This window comes from Rousettus aegyptiacus, unplaced genomic scaffold, assembly GCF_014176215.1.
Source record: "Rousettus aegyptiacus isolate mRouAeg1 unplaced genomic scaffold, mRouAeg1.p scaffold_m13_p_6, whole genome shotgun sequence".
Taxonomy (NCBI): domain Eukaryota; kingdom Metazoa; phylum Chordata; class Mammalia; order Chiroptera; family Pteropodidae; genus Rousettus; species Rousettus aegyptiacus.
The window spans coordinates 40422429-40435759 of record NW_023416309.1 but is presented as its reverse complement, the minus strand read 5'-3'; the positions used below and the strand labels follow the sequence as shown (position 1 = coordinate 40435759).

The window sequence follows — 13331 nt, the reverse complement described above, 5'->3', positions numbered from 1 at the left end:
GACAGATGAGGATCAGAGAAATAAAAAATTCTGATGCCATGTGGCAATTAGATCCTACGGCTGATGGTGTGCTCTACATTTTTGTTTAAAATCTCTTTGACCACCACCTACTAACACGAAGAAGGCTATATTAGACTAACTAATGATAGCATTGCTTCACTGGCAAATCTGGAAATGTTTTCTTTTCCCTACAAAGTTTCATTTTATATTTCTATTATGCCCACTCTCTTACTTGCTCTTCTAGCCAATTATAGATATATGGTCCTTAAATTTTATATACATGTGTATATTTACATTATGTATGTATATTTAAGTACACATATATACATTAATATAAAAATTGGTTCTTGGAAATGTCTGTTTCCTCAGAGTTGTAAAGTCAAGACAGTATCTTGGAATGGTATCCGACCCTTTGGTAAAAGAATTTTCCTAGTACAGCTGTTAATTTGGATAACTAGAAATCTTAGTGGTTTGTTTTTTGTTGGAGATGACTTTTGGGACATTATTTTTATTCTTTTTCTTTTGCATTTAGGGGGACAGGAAAGGGTTTCATAATATCATGAATCTCCATAATTCAAGAAACATACTGCCTTCATGTGCATCAAACTTTTGTAAAAATTTTCTATAAAAGTCATAAAAGGCTAAAATGGACTTTAAAAATAACTTTATATTGTAGAACAGATTTAGATTTACAGAAAAATTGTGAAGTTAGTATAGAGTTCCCACATATTCTTATTACCAACATCTTACATTAGTATTGTTCATCTGTAACGATTAATGGATCGATCAGATTTCCTTAGTTTTTACCTAATGTTCTTTCTCTTCTCTGTTTTAGGATACCACATTACATTAAATTTTCATATCTCCTTTGGTTCCTCTTGGCTCAGACAATTTCTCAGACTTTCTTTGATTTTGACATTTTTGAGGAATACTGATCAGATAATTTTGTAGAATGTCCCTCAACTGGGATTTGTCTGATGTTTTTCTCATTATTAGACTGGGATTATGAGTTTTGGGGAAGAAGACCACAGAGGTAAAGTACCATTTTCATAACATTATAGGAAGGGTACCTACTATCGACACGACTTATCATTATAACTGTTGAACTTGATCTCCTGGCTGACATAGTGTTTGGCAGCCTTCTCCACGTGAAGTTACTCTTTCCCCCCTGTCCTTCCAGGTTGTACTCTTTGGAAGGAAGTCACTACATGCAGCCCTCTTAGGAGTGTGGGAGGGTGGGGAGTTATGTTCTACCTTCTTGAAGGTGAAATTTAACAAATTATTTGGAATACTTCTGCATGGGAGATTTGTAAAATAAGCTTTTAAAATATTATGAATTAGATTAATTATTTCTTATGTTTAGGTTTAAATACCTTAGGTTAGTTTTCTTTTTTAAAAAACTGATTATCTGTGTAATACATTCTCATTGTAGAAAACTTAGAAAATGCAGAAAAGCGTGAAGCAACAGCAAAAAGCACTGCCCATAATTCCACCTCTCATGAACATCCATTTCTAGCATTATCATATTTCGTTCTAGTCTTTTCTGTATAAAGTAACTATTTTTAAACAGTACTTGAATTTTTTTCATATAAAATAGAAATATTTTATCTTTGAATATAATAAAGACAGTGGATTCAGAGAAAAACAGAGCAGATCTTGGTGATGTTTCTAACTACCAACCTAAGATAATTTCTGAAAACAACACTTTGGAGTCTACTCTTCCATTATGAGGAATTGAAATGTTTATAGACACAGAATTCATGTTAGGCTTCCTCTTTCTTCTTTCTTATACTCTAATTTGTTTCTTTGTTTTATCACTAAATGTTTTACACTTTAAATGGAATAGAGTTTGAAGAAATTGAGGTGTCTATTTAAAAAATCTGGCAATAATCTAGCTTCAAATCTTCAAATTTCTTGTTGCATGGTGTGTTTGGACACATGAAAACTTTTTTTTTTTTTTGAGAGACTACTGATTTTGTAAAGGTATACATGTGCCTTATAAAAAAAATTACACGAAACAAAAAAGTACAAAGTAAAATCCAAAAATTCTATTACCAAGAGATAACCACTATTACTATCATTCTATAAAATCTCCCTTTGCATATACATAGGTAGAGACAAATTTACAAAAAAGGCTCATATAATACATACCATACATTCATTGTTAATTAAATTTAATGAAAGAAAATGATGCTGAAGCAAAATGAAATTACTGAACTTCAATTAAATGTTCTTTTACAAGATATATTAATTTCTACAACTCCATTAAAAGTTTTGCAAAAACATTATGAAAAGCATTGAAAGGCTGTATAGTCTATCTAGTTAACTCCTAAAAAGTAATCGAGACAAGAAGAGGAGCAATGTTAATTGCTTAGAAGCAGCTTTTATTTAGATACCAGAATTGCATGATGGTCAGAGGTAAAATATAGTATTATTAGCTGTGTCTTTATTAGTTGTAAGGGATCTTGGAAGACCCTGAATTCAATGCCTTAATTCCATTTTCTGTTGTGTATGGCAGAGGCATGGTTCAGAGTATAAGCTCTGGGGTTAGACTGAATTCAATACCTGCTCTGCCACTTAGGAACCATGTGACCATAGGCCTCAGTTTCATCTTCTTCAAAAAACAGGTGAATAGCATCTTCCTCATGTGGTTGTTGTTAGGCATAAGTGAGAACAGACATAGAAAGCTCTTACAATAGTGCCTGATATATAGTAAGTGCTCAATAAGTATAAGCTATTATTATCATAGAGGAATAATGGTAAACATCTGAGCCAATGTACGACATTAAAAATTATCAGTCACAGAATAATCTCTTTCTCTTTTATTCATCTCAAAATAATCCCTCTGTTAAATCTGCCTACTTTTAAAGTTAAAGGCTGGGTCCCTGAGGCTTTAACCAATGGGGACGGAGTACTGTATATGGGAACAGCTATCTGAGATTGTCACCTATGTTTATAAGAATGGACAGAACACACAAATCTAGCTTTTTTTAATAATCCTAAACATACATTATATACTACTATAAGACCAATAATTACTACTCTGCATGTCACTCACATAGACATACACAGAAGAATTTTATATCTGTACTTAAACATTTTCTTAAAAAATATTAGTGTTTCTAAACACCCAGTACAAAATTCATATTGAGTCTTAGGTTTTATTATATCATGAATTACATCTTTTTGGCATTCTAAGTTTAAAGTAGTCCAATGTTTTTAGTTAACTTGTTAATATGCAAATTAAAATTTTTAAGAAAAATGTTTATAAAAACAAAGGTAAATTTTTTCTCCCTATATTATTTCATTATGATTGATTACTAGATTTGAACCTCAAGAGAGTTGATGATTTTTCTCAAAGATGTTCTGAAGTCCATTGTACTCTATCTTCCTTCTATATTTATTTTGATAATAAAATGTTATTCAGGTTCTCCATGAAGATATGCAAACCATCTTTTCAGCTACAGCTGATTTTTTAAAATCTCTGTCCCCAAAAATAATTTTAAAAGTGCTTTTTTTGTGATACAGTTTTTTCATGTTTAGTTTAAACCCCAGACTGGAATTTTTTTTTGGAGGGGTATAAAAGATTGATGAAAAATTCTAGCTACTTCTTTGAGCTGAGACTAAACTGCAGGTTTTTTAAAAAAAAAAAATGCTCAGGAATTTAGGGACACATACCACCATCAAATAATAGAATATATGCCAATTTTCCATTTTGGCTTTGCCTTTCTGCATAGTGAGTATTTGGCTTTATTGGGAAATCATTAAACCATAAATTTTACCTTAAACAGTTCACTTGATCTCAAATTTGGGTGTGAAAAGGGTGATCTGATGTTTTTAAATGATGGTTTAATTTCTCCATCAATGAAGGCAACATGTGGTAAAGAGTAAGTTGCACTTGTGTGATTGTGGATTTTAATACTGACTTGATTTATATTGGGTTAATTATATTTTTTTCTGTGCCTTTAAATCCTCCATTAAAAACATGGTATAGTGTGGATTAACTACTGAGCTTTACTCTGTTAAAAAATACATGGTTAAAAAGTTAAATGTTTAAAAAAACAGTAAGAAATTACAAATGTGTCTAACACAAATCTGAACAAAAAATGTAGGAATCACATGCTGTATTCATCTGTCTTCCTTCTAGACTAACAGTACACAAATGTAGCAAAATCAATAAATGTTGAGTTGATGACATTTACCTCATATTGTAGAGTTCCTACCTCAACAGCCTTCTAAATAGTATGAAGTAAATTACAGTGATCTCAAAGAGATGTTCTAAATTCTTTAGGTGTACTAAATGTCGTATCAAATATTGCTTTTAACAACTAAACCACTGGCTAGAGTTTAGAAATTTTTTTCTACACAATGCCTTTTTTTTTTTTTTTGTAAGGGTATTTTTTTGTAACAGGATTTGACCTGTAACTATTATTGAGAATTTTCTTGGCAGAGTTCAAAGCATTTTACAGGGATCATCTCATTTATCCCTCGAAAGTAAGGCAGGGGCATTATCTCCCCTACAGACTGAGAACACTAAAAGGCCAAGATAGGTGGGGTTTTTTGTTGTTGTTTTGCTAAGATCAAAAAGTAATTCTAGGGCAAAGCCAGATTCCGGTCTGACCTTGTTACATGATGCTTCTGCAGCACCTTAATGCAATGTAGTTGTGTCCCTAGGTCTCTCCTTGGCTATGCTAGGTGTTGAAAAATTTCGAGTGATTTATTCATTCTTGCTACCTGAAAATGGTAGCAGGATGTAATGTTAAGATGTAAATACAAAATAAAACCCTCAAATCCTTCCTATCAGAATTTGGGGTAGAGTATACAGACAGGGATAGGCATCTTCCTTCCTCCGCTCCAAATCTTACTGCCAAGCCTAGTGTTGTCCAATAGAAAAACTATGTGGGCTACAAATGCAAGTCACATGCATAACTTAAAAATTTCTAGCAGTTACATTACAATATATTTTATTTAGTCCAATTTATCAAAAATCGTATCACTTCAACATGTAAGTAATACAAAATTAATGAATAGTTTACATTCTTTTTCTCGTATGTCTTCAAAATCTGGTGTATTTCACACAGCACACCTCAATTCAGACTAGCCACATTTCAAATGTCCAATAGCCACGTGTGACTAGGGGTGACCGTGTTGGATAGCATTTTTAGACTTCAGTAGGTTTTTCTTAGCTCTCCCTTCAAATGGGCGCCATTGTGAAAGGCATAGGTGGTAAGGGGAAAGGCTCCTGGGTGACCCTGGTGGACTTGCTTTGCCATTTACTGATACATGACTGGGGAGTTATGGATTCAAGATCTAGAGGACTGCAAACCTCCCTTAAATGTCTAAAATACCAGCTCACTGCCAGAGCTATGGTTCACACCCTGTGTGAGAACTCAGGCTAAGTAATTTGTCAGCTTCTAGGGCTGCAGTTCGTGGGACCCTGGTATGTGGCCTGTGGAAAGGAGGCATCTCCAGAGGAAGGGGAGGGTTCCTAGGGAGGGAAGGCCACCCGAGTGGGTGCTTCATGAGGGCAGGGGCTCCAACTAGCAGCTTCTTGAAAACAGCAGCTCTTCTTGCGGCCTTTGGCCGGGCTCTTAGCGGGCCTCACATGCCAGACGACTGAATGCATGCGCTTGCACCAAACGTTCCGGGCGGCCCAGGGGTTTGGGGAGGGAGGTCCGCTCTCCCGGCCCGCACCCCGAAGTTGCTCCGTGGCCGCGGGTGTGAGGGGCGGGCCCAGGCCTCGGCCCGCGCCGCCCCATGTGACCCGGTCCGACATGGTGTAGCCTCCTCCCGAGGCGGCTGCGGCGGCGGCGGCAGCTCGGGCTGGGCTCCGCGTTGGGCCGGCCCCGCGGCCGCTCATGGGTAGCCAGGGCGGCTTGGGGCCCCCCGGGAAAGACGGACCCGGCGAGGGCGATAGTGCGGAGGCGAGGAAACTGCAGGAGGGGAGGGTCGCGAGGGGGAAGCGAAGGAAGGGGAAGGGGAAGGGAAAAGCAGGAGCGGGGCAAGGCGGAAGAGGAAGCGGGGCGGAGGGGAAGCCGGAGCCGCGAAAGGCGAAGGAGGCAGCGGGGCTGGGAGCCGAGGCGCGGGAGGAAGAAGAGGGAGGCGGAACCGTGGAGGAAGGGGCTAGAAGGATCGCAAGGGGAAATGAAGGGGGAGCAGAGGCGGGGAAGGAGACCAAAGGAAGAGACTGTAGGAAGGAGGAATGGAGGGTCAGGACTGGGCGGCGGGAGAACACAAGGCCAGGGAGAGCGCAGGGACGAGGGCGTCAGGCTTGGGGCCGCATCGCAGCGGCAGGGGCAGCCATGGCGGCGGAAGCCGAGGAGGAGGCGGCGGCTGCGGAGCCTGCCGGCCGCCGCGCTGCCGGTCCCGCGCTCTGGCGCCTGCCGGAGGAGCTGCTGCTGCTCATCTGTTCCTACCTGGACATGCGGGCCCTCGGCCGCCTGGCTCAGGTGTGCCGCTGGCTGCGGCGCTTCACCAGCTGCGACCTGCTCTGGCGCCGGATAGCCCGGGCCTCGCTCAACTCCGGCTTCACGCGGCTCGGCACCGACCTGTAAGCGCCCGCTAGCCCGCCCGCTCCCCGCCCCGGGCCTGCCCGTATCTCGGGAAAGGGCGGGGCGCCGCGGCCTGGTCAGCCACGGGCCGTGTCGCACCCCGATTCCGAGGCCTAAACCCGGCCTCCGCCGAGACCCCTCCCTTAGTACCCTTCTCCTTTCGGAGGCTCCCATCCCAGGAAGCCTCAGTCTGCACCCGCTCCATTGGCGGCTCCTCACAATTAGCCATCCCCTAAGCACTCCCTTCAGCATTTGTGTCTTTTCGCAGACCTTGACTCCCTGAGTTTTTCAACCCCAGATGAACCCAGCTGGGCTGTGGCTTTGAAAGCCTCCTCTGGTCTGGCTCTAGGACCCATGTCCACTGTGTGGTCTATCAGAACGTTTTGGGGACATTGACCCTTTCGCCCTCTTCTAAAGGTTGTAAGGCCCTTGGTCTAAGTGTCAACTATAGCTTATGACTTGATAGACGTAGAATGACACAAAAAAGGGTGCCTGCTTAATGGCAGGGGCCTGGATTAGGTCTAGGCTATATACAAAGTCATGGTATATTGCAATTTGGCCCGTTGTTGGTAGGATCTGAGACCTGTGCATGAAAAGCTTTACTGGACCACTTAAAACTGTTAAAAAGAAGGGGAAAATTTATGGAATTGGGGGAGTAAAAGCTTTCAGATTGCACCCAACTCCATCCAGCTTGGGTTAAAAAAAAAAAGGTAGTTCTAATACAGTATAACAACATTAAAGAAAGTCATTTTAGAACACAAAAGGCTATAACGTCACCACTTCTAGATAATTGTTCATTTTTTAAAAATTACTTTTCAGTTGCACACTTCTTCCTCCTCCTTAGTTGCTATCTCACTGATCCTAACAGGAAAGGTACATAATAAGTGTTTGTGGGCTGTACCATAATGAGGGTAAAAACATTCCTCTAATAAGCATTTATGTTATGTCCAGCTTTTGCTATTACAGATAATAAAATGAATAATTAATGCATCTTGGTGACAGATCGAGATATAAGTCACATACCATATAATACATATGTCTTTTTGAATTGGTTACTTAGGACAAATTCTCAAGATTGGCATTATTGGATAAAAGGTTATGGTTTATAAAGGTATTGTACCAAGTTACAGTGGCACCAGCGATGAATGACTAAATCAATTTCATGTGAGAAATTTAAAAATCTGTGCTATTTTAGTGAGCATATAATGATATCTAAAAGATTTGTTATTTTGCATTTCTTTTCCCATTGACCAGGATAAATATTTTCCCATGTGTTTGTTTCACCTGTGAGATTGTCTGTTCCTAGTCTTTGCCCATTTATTTTTGGGGTCTTGATGTTTTTCTTAAAATTTGGAATGCTTGTGGGTCATAAATATTTGCTCAAGTTTGTCATCTTTGATGTATTTTCCTCAGTGCTTTTTACTTTACTTTTTTTAGCTTCTAGAAGTTTTACACTTAGATATATCAGAATCTAAGTCTTTTATTCCCTCCTCAATCAGAAATTTCTAGTTTCTCCACAGACCTCCATAAATCTCCTTGAATATCTGCTGGTTTTCTTATAATTTGATTTTTAAAAATAGTTTATAATTTCATCAGTATCATTTTTGTTTGTTTATGTAAGGGGTGAATTCAACTTAACTTTTCCTAAACAGCTACCCAGTTATCATTATACCTTTTGTTAAACAGTTCTTGTCTTTCCTTTTGTTTTAGAAAACTTACTTTGCCAAATATTGTTTACATATGTGTGCAAATATACATATGTGCACATATATATAGCATTTATAGCTGAACTCTCCATTTTGTTCCACTGATATATTTTTACATTTCTATACTATTTTAAATATTGTTGCTTTTTGATAGTCTATATAATTGGTTAGGGTTAGATATCATGTGTGTGTGATGTCTGTACTTCTGCTCTACCCTCTAAGCAAAAAAAGAGAATTCTGTGCCTTTTCAAAGATTTTGTGGTTTTCACTATAAAGGTCCCCCATATCTGTTGTTATACTTATTCTTAAGTATTCCTAAATATGTTATGCATTACGTTTTTATTATTAATGTAATCTATTTTTCAGTATTTTTTCCAGGTGAATATTATTAATGATGTACAAGATTACTATAATTGTTTGTAAACATTGAACCTGATCATTTTGTTTAACTTTTATTAATTTCTAATGTGATTTTATCATCTATGATAATGATTCTTTTGGATTTGGGGGCATATAGTCTTGTTACCTTCACTTCTTACAAGAAAAACTCTGTTTCAGAGAACAAATCAGTTGACCTGTAAGAGAAGTTGGCTAAAATTACTCAAACCCAAGCCAGCCAAGGCCAAGTTTGGCTTTCTCCTTACAGAAATTAAATGAACGAATGAAAGAATCGATGTTTATTTTTTTTTCCTTTTCAAGTGCTCTAAAAGAGAAATAACAAGAATAAGTGTGTGTTCTATAAGCATAAATAACAATGAAATAAAAATGAGTTTACAGTATAAAATGCTTAGAGACTCAAAGTGATATGACTTTATTTATTAGCCATGTGTGTTTTGATTTCTTGCCTGTGTTCTAGGATGAGGTATCTCCAACCTTGGCAAGTTGTTTTACTATAGCACTTGATAAAGAGCAGAGTCACTACTTATGTTTTCTGAGTTAAGGGGAGAAGTTATGTGTGTTAGAGCAGGTGGAGAGAGTGTTTACCAGTGTGGTCTGTTTCTGGACAGCTGCAGAGACGTGATAAGCCACCAAGAGAGGTGGTTGCCATCCGTAGAGGGAGACAGTGTGTACCCTACTCTTAGGGCATCAGGGCACCAGGGCCCAAAGTTCAGTGAGTATGGCAGCTTGGATAGTGGCAAGGTTGTAGTTCATGCTTTGGGTTAATTAACTGCAGACTGGACAGTGGGATAAATTTTTGTAAGTATGACACAAAACTTTATTTTATCAAAAGCCACACAACCTCACTGTGCCAGTTTTATCATCTATAAAGAATGGGAATAACATACCTAGGAAAATGAGGCTTAAATGTGGTAATGTGTAAGTGCTAGCACAGTGTTCAACACATAGTAGGCATTCAATAAATTGTTGTAAAATGGAACTTTTTAATTGCTTGGCTTCTCCTCTAGTCAATCTGTATATAACAATAGTAGAGATGGTTTGACTTGGATATGGTGCCTAATGACAAGAGGTAGGAGAAAACAAATACACTGCTTAGTTTCTCTCACCTGTCCTGATAGTTTTTGGAAACATGACAGCAGAACCTGTAGGCTTAAGGTCTGCACTGCCTTCCCAAGAGCCTCTTGATTCTCAGAAACACAAACTGCTAAGGTTTACTGACCTTCCGGCCCAGGGCAAGTCCCATTCAGTTTGGCTGTTCCTAACTGATCATAGCTTTGTTGAGTAAGATGAACTGCTTTGGTTCCTTGTGATTTGTTAATGGTCTTATACTTGTGCTTGAAGGCATTTTGGTCACTTTAAAACCACAAACAAATAATTTGCTTCCCTTTAGGACTCTTGCCCAAACAGTGAATACTGGTAGGTATCCTGAGTTGTTTTTTTTTTTTTTTTCCAAGGGGACACAAAGACAGTTTGAGTCAGTCATCTGGTTTAAAATGGGTTTTGCTTGAAAGTTTTATGAAGCCTGGGGAGTAAAAATATCTTTAATATAAAAATCAAGAAAATGTTTCATATAGCATCTTTTTAAGTTTTCCCTAAAGAGTAGGGGGAAAACTAACCTAGTTCAGTCTTCGAGAACAAAATAGTGAAATTTAACTCTGTCGGTTTATAACATAGGCTAAGTGCAGATAGTTAGACAATATGACAGGTGGAAGAGCAAAGGTGCTATATGCAAATTCTGATACTGAAAATTAACAAGAGAAAAGAATGAAAAGAAGAAAGTATATTCGTGTATGTAAATCTGTTTTTAAAAAATACTTCTCCCAGTCTTATGTTAAAAAAGCTTACTTAATCTTTTACCTCCCAAATTAAGTCCTACATGTTCTCAAACTTGAATTTTATTTTAAATATCCTTCGAGCAATACCTGGGTGCTCTCTTGCATTTGTCTGTGATAGATTTGCCTAAAACTAATAATAGGTGTTTAGGGTGTAAGGCTCCGAGGTGTTTGCCCCGGCATGTACATTCATTCCTCAGACAGGGTCTTATAAGCTTGGAGCTCTTTGAGGCTGGGGAACTGGGGTATCTATTTCAGTGATGATTAACGTCCAGAGTGGTGAGATGGACACAGATAAGCAGAGTGTGTTTGTTTGTTTTAAAATGATAGTGCCTAAGAGCATTTTTTGGGGGGCCTAGAAAGCATAAAGTTTCCTTTCCTGACTCTGAACAGAGAAGGCATTACTAACTGGTTAAATTTAAGTCCTAATCAGTGATTTTCAGAAAACAATTAGCAACTTAAAGTAGCTTCGGCATTCTCCTTCACCTTTCTGCGTTACCTAGGGAGGAGAATGGCTTAGTTGTTCTCCATTTCTCCATATGTGGATGTCATCTTCAGCCATTTTGGAAAGGCTTTATTTTTAATGGTTTTGTGAGTTAATAAAAGTTGAGTTCGGTTTATAGGCTTAAAATAAATAAAACAGTACACCTGTGGAAGCAAGAAATGGTCTAGGGCAGTCAGTACCTCCAAAATGCAAACTGAAAAAATGGAAGAGGCCTTTTTTTCCAAGACCGTGAGAATATAGAAACTACTTATGTCCTTTCTGGTCTTATAAAACTCAAATAGTAGGGGACGAATTTCCTAGCTTTCAAGGCAGAAACACAGAGAAACCCGAAGTCCTCACAATCTGCAAGATGAGCAATTCACTTTGGAATGAGGTCTCTGAAAATATTTCAGAATTTCATACTTTCAATTTTTGTGTCTAACACATTTACCTGAGGTAAAAATTGTGCTTGAACTGCCGAGATCAAACTGACAGGTTACTGAGGAAGCATACAGATTTTTTAAAAAAACAATTTTTGAGTGTTTGACATGGTAAAGAATTACCTTTGTGTGACAACTTAGCCTTAACTCTGGGTTGACTCTGGCATTGGATTAGTTTCTGGTCCTGAGTCATAACCATGGAACAGGGAGACGTTCAGGTAGACTCGTCTTGAGGCTAGGCTCCAATAAATTTGAAAATTAAACGTGAGATCAACTTTTTGAAAAAATGAGGAAGAAGTTGAGTTTTGAATTTTCAGTGAAAATTGGCATAACCCCCCCACCCCAGCTATGATCTATAGAAACAGATTTTTGCTAAGTTCTAGAATTTATTTCAGGTGAGTCAACTATCAAATGTGGTTGAGAATTTAAAGATTTGGTTTATTCTTGAGGAAAGTCCTTTTTATTCAGCAGTCTTAGTGAGGTTTGCACAAGATTCAAATGGAACTCTAGTTGTAACCCATAGAAGCAAAATGGTTGGGCTAATTAAGAATCTTTATGAGTCCTGAATAAAATAAATTCTTGAACTGTATCAAAAACTGAGTATGAGACTGTCTAGGGAAAGAATTGATATATTCTTGGAGGTTTGGCTGCCTTGTCTCAACTTTGAGTCAGTCCTTCATTATATCCAAACTGTCCGCATTGCCCTCCCTGGAAGTCTGGGCCACCCAATGGGCCCCCGTGCCTGCCCCTCTTTAGCCCACAATTAATTGCCAGTACATTCTTTCTTTTTCTCCTTCTTTTTGGTATTTGACATGAGCTCAAATTGCTGAGAAAGGTGACAACTGTGAAATGAAGACAGGGCTTGGAGACACCTTAAAAAATACATGCAAAGGCCACTAAATGACAAGAGCAGACTGCCAGGCTCTTTCAAAACATCACCACGTCTGTTGACTTGCCATTCCTTGTCCGTAGCACAAAATTGGAGGTCAAGGAATCATAGGAGTTAGAGATGGAAAAGACATTTGGGGTCAGCCAGTTCATCCCTCCGCCTTCTCCTGCCCCTAATTCCAAATCATTCCATACATTATGTTTTCTCCCCCAGCTCCTGTACAGTTTTCACGGTCTTCACTCAACCCTGGCTGTCACCTTTGGGGAATGATGCTGGAGGCTCTGTCCAGTTTCTCCTCGGCAGAGAGAGATATTGCCTCTGCCCCCAGTTGACATTCATGAACTTTGTTGGTGGTCTCAGCTGAGAGGCTTGAAGACTAACTGAAAGTCTCTGTCACGCCTGGTGATGGGGCTTTTCTAGACAGAACTGAAGTGCATTTAGAGTATGATGGTTTGAGGGGAAGAGGAAAGGTAGCGTAGTGTATCCATTGCTGAATTTGTTCCTAAACTTTTGTTTTTCAAGACTCTTGACGTGAAAGGAGATTTGTGAGTTGGGGAGGTGGACAGAGATAAGAAAATTATACTGAATAGGACTTTGATTAAGAAACAACCTTGCAAATTGGTGGGTTAAACAAAGCAAACTAGTCCTGTGAAGTAGTAGAGGATTATTTTAAAAAATATGTGTTAGGGAAGAAATAAAGTGGTGACTTACTGTACAGAAGTTTCAGTTTAGAGTCAGGTCGAGAACAGATGGACTGGAGGCAAGTATTTTGGACTAGGAGACACTGTTGCCTTTGGAGTTTCCGCTTGTTTTAAGTCATGAAAGAGAAGTCCTATGTTCATTCTCAGGCTGCATGCATTGGTGGGGGAATGGTCATTTTTAGAGACAGTTTTGGAAGGTTACCCCCAACCCCTTCTTGTTCTAGCAGCTGTTGGGAGCAGTCCGAAGAGGGTATTATATTTCTTCTGGTAACTCTGCCAAGAATGAGAGGAAATCCACAATCTGTGTGCTTTTTGGGGGGATGGGGATG

At 38.9% G+C, this 13331-nt stretch overlaps 1 protein-coding gene across 4 annotated transcripts in view; it reads left to right on the top strand.

The window, feature by feature from the left end:
• Positions 1 to 5703: 5703 nt before the first annotated feature.
• The window catches only part of FBXW4 (F-box and WD repeat domain containing 4), a 76371-nt gene continuing 68743 nt past the window's right edge, over positions 5704 to 13331 (top strand). Inside the window, exon 1 of one of the 4 annotated variants that reach the window (XM_016120048.2) lies at positions 5704 to 6550. In XM_016120048.2, coding sequence (XP_015975534.2) covers positions 5859 to 6550 — 692 coding nt within the window. In that variant the 5' untranslated portion in view covers positions 5704 to 5858. The remainder of the gene's footprint in view (positions 6551 to 13331) is intronic. The other 3 variants (XM_036222252.1, XR_004951282.1, XR_004951281.1) reach the window with 3 other exon arrangements.